General features: G+C 39.1%; 1 protein-coding gene across 1 annotated transcript; it reads left to right on the top strand.

Moving 5' to 3' along the window:
- Positions 1 to 554: 554 nt before the first annotated feature.
- LOC139742848 (uncharacterized) lies at positions 555 to 9264 on the top strand. The gene is made up of 8 exons (XM_071653364.1): positions 555 to 811; positions 2981 to 3119; positions 4604 to 4666; positions 5256 to 5376; positions 6633 to 6780; positions 7369 to 7637; positions 8212 to 8455; positions 9057 to 9264. The coding sequence occupies exons 1-8, from the start codon at positions 555 to 557 to the stop codon at positions 9262 to 9264; spliced, it is 1449 nt and encodes a 482-aa protein (XP_071509465.1).
- Positions 9265 to 16181: the final 6917 nt, after the last annotated feature.

The raw sequence follows: 16181 nt of genomic DNA, 5'->3' as shown, positions 1-16181 counted from the left end.
AATGACAGTAGGTAGTATTTCTGTGGCTTTTATCTATTTTGATTTCAGACATTACCGACAGCGATTCTGGACCATGTCGGGCATGTGGACGCAAAATATCAAGCACGTGGGCTCCATGCTTTTAAAAGTCACTTTCAGCTTTGAGGGTACCAACCGCACACGCACCCAGTCGTACAATTAGGCCTACCCACATTTCCTCGTCCCCTCCCCCTTTTTCTCCCTTTTACACTTTCAAAGTAAACTGATCAAAAAGCAAAGCCTGTGGCAATTGAGTGAAACCATATTTGTCAATGGAGAGCATCGAGGATGGAAAAGGTTACCTTCCGTGATACAAATCCACAGGGAGCAGACTCCTATATAAGAGAGCAAAAAGAAAGCTCTTCCAGCTCACTCGACATCGGAGTCCCAGAGGCGCATCGAGGGGGTCGTAAGTTGCGAATTTGTTCAACGGTTCCAGCGAAAAGTCTGTTGAACTCTATCTCTGCCAGATTTCAAGATAATCCTTTGCAGTGTCAATGTCAGGTGCTTTCTCTGTGCGTATGTGTGCGTTAAGGATGATGCAGCATCGTGCTGTACAGTTAATCCTGCTCGTTGCAAGCGTTTCTCTGGCAGCCTCGACGCCCCGACATCAGCCTCGTGATCATCAACAACTGACTCCGCCTTCACCGTCATCGATGACATCGCAGGGTAGGCACATCAAGGGCTATCACGGTGGTGGTGGTGAGACTGCAGCACCCTCTTCGTCTTCAGGCTCACGGAGTTCGTCGATCACGGCTAGGGGGCAGGACGAAAATGTGCAGGCGGACGACTGGTAAGACAACACCTTTCTATTTTATCGACAAATTATGTGCATTAAAGTAGTTTACATTTCTTTTTCTTTTGAGATTTCTTTATGCTGAACTTCTGGTTTTGTAAAAATCACACAGCTATCACTGTTATAACGAATATTCCATCTATTATCAATTTTTCCTTTTACCAATACCTCGGGGCAATGCGAATTACATGTCCAGTAAAGTCAGAGACGTAATAATCACACGCAAAAAAGAAAAGATGAAAAATCTTCACAAGAATTACAAAAAAAGGGGGGAGTTTTCATCAAATCCATGGCTTTATACAGTCCATGAGGGCGAGAAAAAATATATAGATAAGCTCACGCACCTAGCACATACGAGCGTTCGTTCCATGACATTTGCTCCTGCGACAATTGCTCCCATGAAATATCTGCACGCATAAACCAAACGCAAATTCTACCCAGAAACATTAACATTAACCCTAACCCTAATCCTAATCCTCACATCAAACTAAACTCAGAACGCCATATCACAACCCCAAACCTAAGTCGTTTGGAGAAAATAGACCGGAGCAATTGTCGCAGGAGCAAATGTCGTGTCACCGCGAGTGTCATATCGGTCGGTGATGTCAAAGTTTCGCGCACATTTCCGAAATTACATGTAACTTGGGGTTTACTTGATTCATGGCTTTATACCATATAATTATTTAAACTACTTCTGTGAAATCGGTTATTTCCTAACATTGTTTCCAGTTTGAGGTATTCGAGCTACTTTGCCTACCTGTTGCAAGTACGTACCCCTCTTATTAGAGCCAGTATTGATTAGCAATGGTCGTCTGATGCGTCAATCTAAAAATGGTGTACACAACTTTGCGAGTTACCGGATTTCACCGTACTCGGCATTTTCCATATTAAAATAAACAAGAAATACTGCGAAACTTGAGACACTATCTACCAACACGGTGACTTTTCTTTTGTCATTGATATTCTAATAGTGATAAGATATCTTTTGATGTCATTTATATGCTTGAATGCTTTATACGAACATTATACACCTCAGTCAGCAAAATTCGACGATAATAATATGCATCAAGGTAATGGAAATGACAGTGCAAGCTTAGGATCAAAGGCCTATTGCGCAGAGGCTGAAAGGGTGTGTATTGTCCAGTCTGCCTTGTGGCTTGAGCTGTTCCAGCTTTTTGGATAAGACCACAGACTCCCAGTCATAATTAACCCGTTGAGGACGAGTCCCGAGTATACTCGGGTAGGTGTCTATGGGAAATGCGTGTTGTAGCAAAATCAAACCGTCCTCAACGGGTTAAGGTCCCTTGTAGAAGAAAGCTACTCCCCCACGCAAACCACTTTGGTCTGGCTTGATTTACTTTTACTTTTGTTTACGTTCTTCAGCTACAGTGACAGTGACAAAGAAAAAAAAACGCTAGTGTGCTAACACAGTAGAAGATACATATCAGTTCTGATATACAGAAAATGTTAATTCCGTAGTGTCAATAGCCCCAGTAAGCAGTAAACCGTGTTCCTGATAACATACCAGAGGCAATTAATTATGCCAAGTTTCCACTGTAATCATAACTACGAGAGAAAGAAAATACAGGAGAGGGCCACTATAACTTTGTGCTCTTTGTCTAGCCCTTTGGAGGCGAGTGAAAATGATGGTTCAGTGGTTGCTTGTTCAAAGGCATTTGACTGCAATGTGATCCTGCTCCAACATGTAACAGTGTTTTAATACAATCCCCCCTCCCCCCCCCCCCCCCCATCCTGGGTTATAATGTAGGGAGCTTTAGATTTGCGACGGTTGGTTTGACCGTAAAGACAGTCCTCCTCTCTCCCTGCATGCGTAGTGTACGGTTTGCAAAGTTTGAAAGTAGCATTACATTTCGCGAAGACGCAGCTTCTTCAAAGTAAAAAAGCGCCCCCATAATTACGTCGTTCGTCATAATGACATCTAGTACGTAGCTCTCTGCGTCATGAATATGAGCGGACGCTAAAATGACCCAGAACCGTCGAGAAAACTCAGACGAAGCGAGATCGATTTTAATAAGCGCTCCTGCGCATGAGCAGAATAGTTTGTATGTCTTCATGTCCGCGTTGCAGATCTCATGCTCCCTAAAACTGAACAGAAGGCGCAGAGTATACCCCAGTTCACTTCCCCATCTCCCTTCCTCTCATCAGGAGATGGCACACTACAGAGGATGGTGAGGTTGTCCTGGTAACGGATGAGCTGAGCGCAAACATGGTGCTGACTCCGGCTAGCCGCATCCAGCTCGGGACAGTGACATTCACCTCCACTGACGCCATAAAGGGAGAGAAGGTATGTCACGTGATTTGGCCGGAGCTTGAGCGAATCGAAGTTTTGTCGAGAGGAATCACCATGCCTCGATGTCATTGGGTCCTTAATTAAAGAGAAACTTCTTTGGTGTATTCAATTAAAACTAAAAGTAGAGAAAAGTAAAATCAAGCACGCAGAAGGGTGATTCTCTCACCCCTTCCCCTCTCTCCCTCTCTGTGTGTTAAGTTGGATCAAAGTTGGATCAATACAAGGGAAATGATGTTTAAAGGAGGGAGATCAATGTCGATCACCTAATTACGCAAATCAAGTAAAGAGATGATTATAATCTCACGATCCTATATGATGCGTTGCCAGCAAATCTTTACTATGTTTCACTTGATTTCCGTCAGTGTAACTACAGAAACAAGAATCATGTCAAATTATGTAGGTGACATAGTTAAGTAAGGCTGCATTTTTAAACGAGTGATATATTATTATTCAATCTATGATCAAGAAGAAAAAAAAAACATTTACTTTTCAGTAAGCTTATTTTCGGAAAAAAACATACTGAGATTTCTCATCTGATGCAATCAAATTCTCGAAAATCTGAGCACCTTGATCCTTCGAGCAAATTTCTTAGAATATTAATGAGATCTATAACTCTCTTCATACTTCTTCGGTAATGAAGCGCTTACTAGAGTACTTGATAGTTTTTGACCTTGCTATTTATGTATATTGTGATAAACTTTCCTGCGGAGTGGATTTTCATCTTCAAAATAGGTTTGATCTTTATTTAGGTGCGTTCGTTTTCTATTCGCAGCTTTGTATGTCTCTATCCGAAGCAGACATTATACCCGCATGACTGTCGATGGTAGTGCGTATCATTATAACGCCGACTCATCATTATACTCATGGTCGAATATTTCAGTGTGTTGACCGACTGATGCAGGTAAAGGGACTTATACTACGCCGAGATCAATAATATTATTAAACGGTTATTTTCCAAACAGAGATAATTATCATGGTCACTATACCCAAGTGACAACTGATACAGGCTTCAGCGACAAAACAGTATGCCTAGAGTCAGTGCTTGCTTGCTGCCTGAAGAGAGAGGGGTGGGGTATCACAGCCATGTATGATGCTCAGAAGAGAAGATCGCTTAAACCCTTTTTGATAACGTCTGATGTATTTCAAAGTCGGAAAAATGTGTATTTTTTATGCAGTCGTGATACCATATAAAATAATGATTATGAAGGTGTTCATCGTCATGATCGCTCATTCAATCATGAAGCTCTAGGCACACAATAAATCATTGTGACTGAAAATCTTTCATTCACTTCCTTCTTCCTTTCTTTCTCTCTCCTCCCCCCCTCTCTCTCTCTCTCTCTCTCTCTCTCTCTCTCCCTCTCTCTCTCTCTCCCTCTCTCTCTCTCTCTGAGTCTCTCTCGTTTTCTCTCTCTCACTCACTGCCTGTCACTGGATCTCAAAATATTCCTATTTATCTTAAATTTCTTTCAAATATTTAGGGAGACACAGGAACAGCCGGATTGGAAGGTCGCCGTGGATTACGCGGCACGTCGGGACCACAGGTCAGAATCGATGTCGCGACATCAATAGTATGCTATCTTGCACAGTGTAGAAACTGTACAGCCATGATCTATCATTACCCGAGAATGTAATGCCATTGTTAAAGTTTGTAATGGCACTGATAAAGTTTACTTTCTTTTGAATACCTCCACCCCACTCCCGCCCTCCCCTTCAGCTCCTCAATCCGTAACCATCACCCATTCATCATTACACCCTCGGTGTCTTTTATTTTGGTACAGAAAATGAGAGAACTTCGTATAGACAAAATAAACATCAAGGTTTACCCTACCAGGACAATATAAATGAAAACCAAACACTATTTTCACTTACCTCATTTCCTCCCCCCCCCCCCCCCTTCTCTGTCATTCAACCTCATTTGTATCTAGATTTATTTCTTTTATTATATGTTTCATTCATCCATGTTCTATAACCGTTCCGGAAATAAAGACATAGACGACGATATTTGCCTCAAGGTTTTAACAAATTTTGATATTAATCACCTTCTTGGCTGTTTTCAGCATATCCATGCCGAGTGTTTTAAATGAAATGTGATGGGCCGATGCTTACATCGTGACTCGATATCGTCAACAGGGTCAAAAAGGTGAGCCCGGTGATCGCATCTCATTCAACGGGCCACTCTTCGTCTCCTTCGCAACCTCCTCGGATGCATGCGAAGAATCGAGGACCGGAACGATCAGGGTCGCTGAACTCGGTGAGTCTAGTCTGCCTCTGTCTGAATACCCAGGGCTCGACATCATTTTTTTTTTTCTTTTTGGTCTGGTATGTGGACCAATCAGACCACTAAAATCTTTGAATCTGAAATGTTGATGCCCCCCCCCCCCAAGAAAAGGAAATGTAGTTGCCAAAAATAAAGGAAAATATCGACATTCGTTTTCAGTATTCAATGGTATTAGCTGCCAGATTGGGTGACCAAAAGATAACCTTTTTGAAAATTTGGTGGCCCGACATCAGCTTGTATAGTGGCCCAGGGTTCCACCTACGGCTAATGTCAAGCTTTGGTATACCACACTAGTACAGTGTACTCTCTTTGCCACTCTTTTTCTGCTTCTCCCTGTAATTGCTTCTTTTATTCATTATATTGTTCGCTTGTTTGTTTGTATGTCTGTTTGTCTGTTTGTTTATTTGTTTATTTGTATGTCTTTTCGTTTGTTTATTTGTTTGTTCGTGCTTACCACTTTTCCTTTATTGGTTACGCATCTTTTTTTGCCTATTTTGTCAACATATTTCTTTTTCTTCAATCACTTCACTATCAATTAAATACGAACGCTCACCAATCTTAAACATTGACAAATTTAACAAAAATATATAAAAAACTGCTAAGTCTTACTATTATGACTTTGCATTGTTGAATCCCGAATGAAAACTATGTAATAGTACTTTAACATCAGAATACTAATTTGAATGCCTGAACGCTATATTATTATACGCTAATATATCGTATATATATCGTATGCACATTTGGAGTTATTGAGAAGAGATGCCATGAACGAGAAATTTCGGTCGAAGACCGTCGGGCGACAGTTATAGGGAAAGGAAACATTAACGTTGACTGAGACAGCTACCAAATCATTATGTTATTGATGACGTTTGTATGAGAGTGTCCCAAACGATTCTAAATATCTGCGGTACATAGGCCTACTTCGTACTCCTTTTAACTCTGATGTCCAAACTATGTGCATGTATGATAAATGCAAGCCAAACTTCATATAGATGATTTCCAATACTGTACAGACGTTTCTATGATAGATCCTCATAAAATTATTTGTTTTCTTGTTCAGCTGTTCAATTATTAAGAATTCAAGTGTTCATTAATAGATATACACAAACAAAATATCTCTGTAGTTTTCATCCATGTTATTACGCGATATAGTTACCTATGTGGATAGACCATCTGAGACCATTTAAATATCTGCTAATTACTGCTGGCCGCTACTAACACCTATATAGGCGACTCCCTTGAGGTATGCACCGGGCGTGGCTGGCGAAACATCGGGACAGGTACCAAGCCTAAGAAGCTTCGACGGAGCTGTCTGGAACTCCTACTCGAAGATGATATCACGGATAACGGGGTGTACTGGGTCAATCCGTCTTACGGGTATGACGTGTATACTCTTGGTTATTGATTATGTGCACAAACTTGTTGATCAATTTTTTTTAATCTATTTATTTATTTATTTTTTTATTTTATTTATTCATTTCATTTATTTTTTTTTTTGGGAGGGGGGGGGGGGCAGAGAACAAACACTTATTTTGTTACCAGATACTTGTTAATAAGATAACCCATAAGCTGACTAATATACCCGTATTCATGGCTAGTGTGGTTTTGTGCTCTGTGAATCAGGGGAAATAAAAGCCTTATTGCATATACATGTATCTTAATTTAGATTCAGTCTCAAGAATACATGTCGAACTGTAATCTTACGAAAACTGTCCAAAACTTTCAAACTGTGATTGTTAAGATTAAAAATATACCATTAAGATCTTTTTCCTTGAGACTACACGTATGATTTGTACGTGAAGGTTTATCAAACTAATTTTAAACCACTTTCTATGCCCATCATTGTACTTTTACCTTTCAATCTCCCTTTCACGACAACTACTTCGTGAAATATATTTTGAGAATGATACCATCGCCTGCTAGACAGCCAATAAATATTCGTCCATTCTCCATTTCCATCCGCAGAAGAGATACCCAGCATGCAACGCGTGTCTACTGCGACATGACCACGGCAGGAGGTGGTTGGACGCTCGTGGCAAAGGTCACGGACGGCTTCCGGTGGATCTGCCCCGAGACGTCAACCGGTAACTGTGAGCAGTCGCTGGTGGACCCACTCCGGGCGAACCTCTTCCATAAGGTTCACGAGAGAGACCTCGTCGACCTCCGCGTCGGGTCCGGGGCGGACACGGGCGTGCACGTCGAGAACTCGATCGCCAGACACATTTTCAAGACAGGTGTGACAAAAGTGCTGGATTTTTTAACGAAGTAATGATAATGATGATGGCGATGATGATGATAATGATGGTGATGTTAGAAATAATTATAATAATTGTACAGCTCAAATCCTTTGTACATAATTTTTGCGCTGCAAAAGCTTGTGATAAGCTTGACAATGACGCACAGTTAAATGAAAAAGACAAAATGTGTTTTGAGTCTTGATTGAAAGACTGCTATCAAACAGTTGTACTGCTAAATGTAATCATGTACCAAAATCAGTGGCATAGCAAGGAGCTTTGTGTTTGAAGCTCCTTGAGCATAGTACATTACATATCAAGGAGCTCTATTCAGCCCATAGTGTTGTAAAAAATCCTGATAATTATATCGCATAATAATTTAAGTACGAGTATAGGATGATAGTCATCATTCTCCCTACAGTAACTAATATCAAATATAACTAACAATGTAATTACCATTTCATTTGTCGCCTATCGATGGCCCATACGTTTTGTCTGCTACTTGACGATGTAATGACAGCTTTAATACGCTGATGAGTTATATTGTTGTCTATCTGTTTTGTTCTTTGTAAAGGTTTGCAACAAATTCGGTTTTCCTTCGTCAGCGACCCCAACGCTGACGAGTGGGATTTTTCAGAAGATGCTTACGCCACCTTCCGGCGAGATGTGGAAAACGTCATGTTCAAGGACGGAAGCTGGGCGCAGTACACTCAGAGCAGGCTTAACTACACATGGAACATCATCCGGCACGAAAGGGAACATCTCTCTTTTACGGGCGAAACCATTTGTTGGGGCAACAAGATCTCAACTCGATATAGGTAATAATGACATAACTCCCACAGTTTACCTGCCTTGAAAAGGTGTAATACGCTAGTTTTCATTTCCTTACCTTTGACAGCAAATGTGAACTCTATTGTGTAATTGTGAATTATATGCCTTAATTACTTAGTTATTCAACCTTAAACACATAATCGATAAAATTAATGTAGAGATGATTTGAATTTCTTACTGATCCACATCACTTTAGAAAACATTTAATCAGACAAACAGACCATTCAGATTCTCTATATTAATAGATACTTGATTTAGACTGCTGAAATAATTCAAGTAGGCCATCTATGTAATAAAACGATAAGTGAATGGGAACCCCAAATATTCAACATCAAATGTCACTAAAGTACCTTGAATGGCTACAATAGTGATGATAATAATACGATTATGGATTATCAAAGATGCATAAAGTATATTGCTCCTTTTCTTCTCATGCTTCGCTGTCCTTATTACGACTATGATCATCTATGTCATTCATGACAACGAGGTCTTATCCTTTACTACCGTTGTCCGCATTATTCTTTCTGTTAACAAAATATCGTCATGTCACTGATATCCCATTATTATACTGTCACTACTGCATTCCAGGTATCACGAAGGAGGGCTGCACATGGGCATCCCTTCGGCCAGCACACCTTGCCAACTGGAAGTCAACAGCCACGCCATCATGCTGAAGAGCATCTACGCATCTATGGGTGAAAACGGAAACTCGGAGTGGGTCAACGGTCAGCGCAGCTACCTGGGTGACGGATTCGTTGCCGCGCAAAATGGCCGCGTCGCAATCTGGGTCAGATAGTAACTGCTGAGTTTTCGAGCGGCGCCGTAGGTGACACTCGGGGATGTTATTATTTTTTTTAGCTGTTTCCTGTCCTGAACTTCTTATACTTGATGATCCATGTGTAAATGGATATCATTATGAAACTTGAAACTGCCATGGGCAATAATGGGCAAAAGATTCTGGTTTTCCTATCGCGTCCGATGCATATTTCTTTGGAAGAGACGTTTTACCTAATTTAATCCTTTGGACATTCTCTGTAGTGCGGCTATGATAAATAAGGGACCTTATGAATTGGCAGCACGTACATTGACGATGCTTACATTTCCATTTGAGGTTACGCATTCATCATTGTCGATGTTATTACTGTTTATATTGTTACAATTACTTCCATCATCATTGCGAGGTTCCATTTCTCTCAGATGCAACTGTCTGATTTTCTGTTTATCTTTCTCAACATTTTATTATCATATCCGATACAATCAGCAAGCTATGTGTGAGAATAAATGTCATGCAAAACATCATCATCATCATCATCATCATCATCATTATCATCATCATCATTATTATCGTTATCTTATTCTTACCATTATCATTAATTCACTATCTAGTCACGATTATGATTACCATTGCCAAAATATGCTATACACGTGTATAATTGTTCTTTTCGAATTTGTTCTACGGGTGACGTCATAATTATTCCAGAAACATGTAAAAATGACATATATTTTCTAACGTTTGCTGTTATTATCATTCACTTCTTTCCTACAAAATCTGAGGATCTGTTAGTCGCAAATAGAAAACAAACAAAAACATCAGGAAGTTAATTGTTCTATGATACTAGTTTACAGTTTATTGTAGATTTTAAGACATGTTCAGTATTGTAATAACAAGTTAATGGCATTTAGATTGGCAGAGTTTAAGTCATACAGTGTCTGTCAAATTACATTTGACATATCAGGCTTTTGATCATTTGCAATGAAATAGCGTCGTTATCGTATTTCTCAAAGAATGAATCTCGACAAAGCCCATAATATTTCAATGATATTCTTCTTGTACGTCCTCCGGTTATTGTGTAATTCAAATTGCGATGAGGTTTATGTTGCAGTATCTGACATTGGAAAACTTTGCTGAACTAATCCCTTGATTATGCACAGCAAAACCACCATCGAAATTGCCACCACATGCCAAGCTCCTGTGATCGTCGCCATTAACGATCACGGTCATGACGGTCGTCATTACTTTTGTTACTGTCGTCTTCCACACCAATCGTCACCATCTGTCTTCCAAACCTTGTTCTGCTTCAATTTTCACCGTGGTCATCATCACCGGTATTCCTTCCAAACTACTGTAAAAGATTATTAGGTATAACATCGGGTTTCTCATGATGTTTGCTGATCATAGCGTGTCCAGTGTTCCCAACACTGGTTCAACGACACATCTACTGTTATTCTGTATAACTTGCACAGTTGCGAAATACGATAATAGCATATAGGTCAGGCCCTATACATCAGGTATCTACGTCGTCAGAAAAAAAAAAACGAAGAAGAAGAAGAAGAAGAAGAAAAAAACCCGAAGATATCTTAACTTCTAAATCTCTACAGACCGGTCCTAGCAATCAATCCCATGAGTGGCAATCAGGAACATCTCGTAACCAAAATGTGTGTGAAATAAATATTTGCCTTCCTGTGAATGATGTTCCTTCTTGCATAACAAATTTACATTGGTATTTTTTTCTCCTGGAACCTGCGTTTACAAGCTCTGCTTTTGCGGTTCCATCATATTTCACATGTTGTAGAGAATTGTCTTTTGTGCATGTGTATGCTGACACGCTTTCTATTTATGACCCGCTTTACATCATTTTATCTTGCTTGTTTTGTATTCTTTTTGTTTTACTTAGTATGATGCCAAGTGAAATATGTAAATAAACGTGCTGGAATTGTTCACTGTGTCTCGAGTGTAAGACCTGTGCAGTTTCGGTTATTCAATTCAATTCAATTCAATTCAATTCAATTCAATTCAATTCAATTCAATTCTTTATTAAGCGACATCTATAGTATCTTCGTAGTAGGACACGTGATTCCTTTGCAGTAAATTACATTCGAAGTGACTTCGTTTTTAGAAATTTATAACCTCAAGGGAGAAATTCTTCTATAAATGTAAGTTTCTTTCAGCTTTCTGTGTTAGCATTATTTAACATATGATTATACGTATACATATAATGAAAGAAATCAGACTTGAAGGGGACTAAACATTTCTTTCACTAAATGCTACCCACAATGAGGCACCGCGTACGTTTGGGAAGGGAACTATCTCTCGCACTATACATACTTATAATATATATTATGTATGGGCTAAAAGATGCAGGAGTTTGTCTTTTTTGATACAAAGTCTAGGAAAATTGAAAGTGTAGGTGAATAAGAGTGTCAGTTACCAACGCATAAAACCGTGAAGAGAAGTGGTTAGAGAAAAGAGAAAGGAAGATAAAAAGGTTAGAGAGAGAGGTCGAGAGAAAAACAGACAAAGAAAGAGACAGTGTGCACGTGTGTAAAAAAGAAAGAAAGAAGAGTTTGAATTAAAGACAGATTTTAAGAAAGATAATCCATCTTGTATACCATCTACTACGTCATCGGGCTTGTTCACTCATCCCGTTCTGACAGTGCGTGTGTGCATCGCCGCATCCCATTCTTTCGAAGTAATACCAACTTGAGACGGTCTATTCACTCCACGCCAGTCCAGCGCCCCTCCACGAAAATCTACACAATGGCCGTATTGAAATCGTATCGACTTTTTGGCTGTACCGTTATCCCGAAGAGGTCTCTACCCTTATCCCCTTGTGTGCAGGGCCGAGCTGGCAGCCGAAAACTGTCCAAATTGGCACTCGTCCGCTGACAATATACACTTGTTACACCATGTTCAAGTGTTTGCATAGGAACTTCAAAAGCATGCGTCACACAGCTCGTGCGTCAACAAAGTTAAGAATCAAAGTAGGTGAAATGTAATCAATTTGTTTTAGCAAACGTCAGCACAGACTACTTTTGATGTTTATATCTCATGATATCTATATCAATTGACATGAATAAAAAGCGAGCTAAAGGTTTTTCGAATATGACGCAGATAGATGGTTACGTCGCTGAGCGTTCAAAGAGTGACAAGCCCGTCATTTTACAAATTTTATGTAATATGATAATATTCACCAATTAAAAGTACAATTCTATTGGATCAACATACGTAAATAGCACTAAAGTCTGATAATTACATGTAAAATGCTACAAGTGAATGCTGGCAGAAAGGTGAGGTTCGCTTTAAATTTCATTCGATCATTTCAGATTAAATATTTTTTTTCTCCCTATTGGTATTTACTTTGATCTCGTATATTGTATTTATCTTTTAGTGTGCTTAAAAATATCCGAACTTAGATCTATAGATACTCTCTTCGACTGTAGTAAGATTGTATCCTTTTTACAATGACATCAGGAAAGAATTCATAAACCTCTCGCTGTCATCCGAAGATATTTCTTTTTACTATGCTTGTGAAAATAATATTTTCACAAGCACAGTATATATATTATGAGTGTCATATATTTGGAAATAAACGCATTGTTTAACTTCTCCTCCTTACCTTATCCTCACTTCCTCCTCCTCCTTTTCTCTCTTTCTTTCTTTCTTTCTTTCTTTCTTTCTTTCTTTCTTTCTTCCTTCTGTTTGATCCTTCTTTTCACTTTCCCTTCTCTCCTGTCAAAATTCGCTATCACTATATTCGCCAGAGTTAATTTCACATATCGTTTTTTTTTCTTTGTTGTTGCTATCATAATACTTATCACCATTCATAACACAGAGCGACAGAAAAGGTGGAATTAGCATCACTGTAACTATTGACGAGTAGGTCAACTTTTCATGCCTGTGTCCATACTACGTCCTCCTAATTTGTTGCATTACCAGAATGAAAACGAGGAGACATTAACATTATCTAGGTCTATTTTTTACCGCTGTTTTTCCATGAGAACATTACTGCTCGCCACCAATGGTGACACACTCAGTCCTAAGGTTAGCTGCAATAATAAGATTTACATTGCTAGGTCTTCCTGCGCTGACTTTCCTTTGTTGATCTTCGATACGGGCGAAACCATATTGGCCCCCGAGAATCGATCGGTCACGATTCTCCACCTCGACTTCTTGTGTCGTCTGCCGACATTACTATTTCGCTGTCCGCTCGCAGTCACTCTCTGGGTGACCCTGCTTGCAAAAAGTGAATTTTTGACTATCTGGAGGCATGTTGATTTGTTACGATCGTCTGTCTGTATCGAAGAAGTTTACATTTCTCTTCAGCGATAGTATCGTCGCAGAAGGCTGCTATTCTGGTGGATAATTCTACTCTCATCACTGACCAAATCGACGGAATCGTTGGGTCGCAACGGTAAGTACTCGAGTGGTCACGCGCGTGCGAATTCAATGTGTGTGTTTGCGAAAGATACACGCCGCTTAGCCCTAAGTAAACAGTATCATTACCTTTGAGTGTTGATCATTAAGTGCTACTCATTTCGCGGAGCAAAACTATATGAAATATATCTCAGTGGGAAGTGTTGAAGTATGCGATCTCGTTCAGATGGTGACAACACTTTCGATATTCTTGTGTCTTTTAGTGAAAGGGAAATGAGGAGGGTAGTACAACCGCGACTTTGGTAACCATGGGCGAATGTTGGTAACCAAGCGTGTTCGCTCGACCGGAGGACAATAGGTTACAACATAAATATCCATGTGTGCACTGTGGCACGTGTTTGCTTGAAATAATCATACAGCTATTAATAGATAAACTGATACACAGTTAATGTTTTTATTTCGTTACAGTACTGTTTATACATTAACTTAAGACCATGTACATACATGACATGAATTAAGCATGGCTTTTTCCTAGTCGGCATTGTTATTCATTTCGTTGACAGAGATACTCGTACACATTGCAAAGTAGGAATCGAGAAGATAGATAGAGCAGGCCATTTTCCAACAATTCATGCCGTTACATGTGACCCGGGCTTCATTTTTACTGTCAAATAGAAGATGTTGTTGATATTAAAGTTATCAATCTGTAGCATCATCTGGACGTAATACTACAAAACTGTACGTTGACGTTTTAAAAACGAATAAAACAAGTCGACACCATGTGTTTGTGCGTGTGGTTACATACAAAATAAAATGGGTATTCATGTTTACACGAAGGACACGCGGATGAGATCCTTTTTGCGATAAATAATTTCCCTATCTCGAGCCAACTTTGTTACTAGATAGCATTACATTATGGGAATTTTAATTATTTTGGATCGTACTTCCACAGGAGTAGAATCATTAAAATCAGAAAATGAAGTCTTCATTTTAAAATGATTCATTTCATGGCTCCCCAAAACGTGTCATTTGACACCCAACACTTTTTTTTCATAGTTTCCTTAAATGATATATTTTCTTCGACATTGGTGCTACAATGCAACTCACTCATGATATAATTTTCATATAACAGCAATAAAGTGACTGTCATCTAAAACCATACGTACTCCGCTGCTGACCTATTTTGTCTGCGTCTCTATCTCCCTCCCCCCCCCCCTCTCTCTCTCTCTCTCTCTCTCTCCCTGTCTCGGCATAAGAATCTGTATTTATATAATTTTGGATCAAAATTCATCCTTTAGTGATTTGTTGAAAGAGCTTCACGGGATTATAGGTATTTTGAATGGTGATTAGAATGTTGAATATTTAGAATATTGGCGTGTTTGACACTCTGTGGCCTGTACTATTTACAAAATGACGTCACTTCTTTATGACGACATTTTCCAAATAGTATGTACTATATGTAGTAAATAATATTATACACACATAAATAGATTATGGTGTTGTTGTATGTGCTTATCATTATTATTATGTATGTATGTGTGTAAGCTTACACAATTTATGTTTTTATTGCCGTGTTGGATGAAAGGGGGAATTTAAGATGCTTTTTGTGGGATCGAACAAGCTTTTTCTTTTTCATAAAATCTTACTTAGTGGTTCTCCTTGAAACCACAAATCCCACGACGAACACAAAGTTTACAGTGACTGGGGTGTACAAGCAGGAACACACTTCAACAAGTACCACAAACGTATATCGGGGTCCATCGAACACAGGGTCAAAAAGCCATAAAAGTGAACTCACCTTAGATTCTTCTTCAAGAATGCAAGCCCTGATTCCTCCTAATACTCCCTACCACGTGACCACAAACCTATTCAACTTAAGTTCGATCTATCGGTCAAGCGAATCACACCTTGGTTACCATGGCAGGTAATTAGTGTGTTTGTAAGCCAATTCTGGACAGCGCTTGCGATTTCTTAAAAGCTGTGATTCTCATCCCGTAGAAACCAACGATCATCTATCTAAGTATCTATCTATCTGTCTGTCTATCTATCTATCTATCTATCAATCTATCTATCTGTCTGTCTATATCTATCTATCGATCTATCTATTTATCTATTTATTCATCTATCGATCTATCTATCTATCTATCTATCTATTTCTTTATCTACCATCTTTATATCTTTATACTCATGTCATTTCACGAACACGTTGCTGTTAAACATATATTAATACACACATTATATGAAATGCACACCAGCTGCGCGTTTATACTGCAAGATACATTTCATGTTTACGTTAAAGGGATGGTACAGTATGGGTGGAGATGAGAATTGGGCTTTTAACTTTTTGCAAGATACAAAGAAAACACTTATGATATAGTACAGAACATACTATTTTAAGAGGAATTCAAAGGTTTTTTTTATGAAAAAAGCGAACGTAATAAAGAGTGGGTCCCAAACTTTATTACAATCGCTCTTTTTTGGATATCTCAGCCATTTCAAAACAATTTTCATCAAATAAACGTTGAATTCCTTATAGAATTACGTGCTCTGTCATATTT

Source organism: Diadema antillarum, unplaced genomic scaffold (assembly GCF_040938485.1).
Source record: "Diadema antillarum isolate AM-2024a unplaced genomic scaffold, OU_Dant_1.0 seq00001027_RagTag, whole genome shotgun sequence".
Classification (NCBI taxonomy): Eukaryota; Metazoa; Echinodermata; class Echinoidea; order Diadematoida; family Diadematidae; genus Diadema; species Diadema antillarum.
This window is presented reverse-complemented; position numbering and strand designations above follow the sequence as displayed.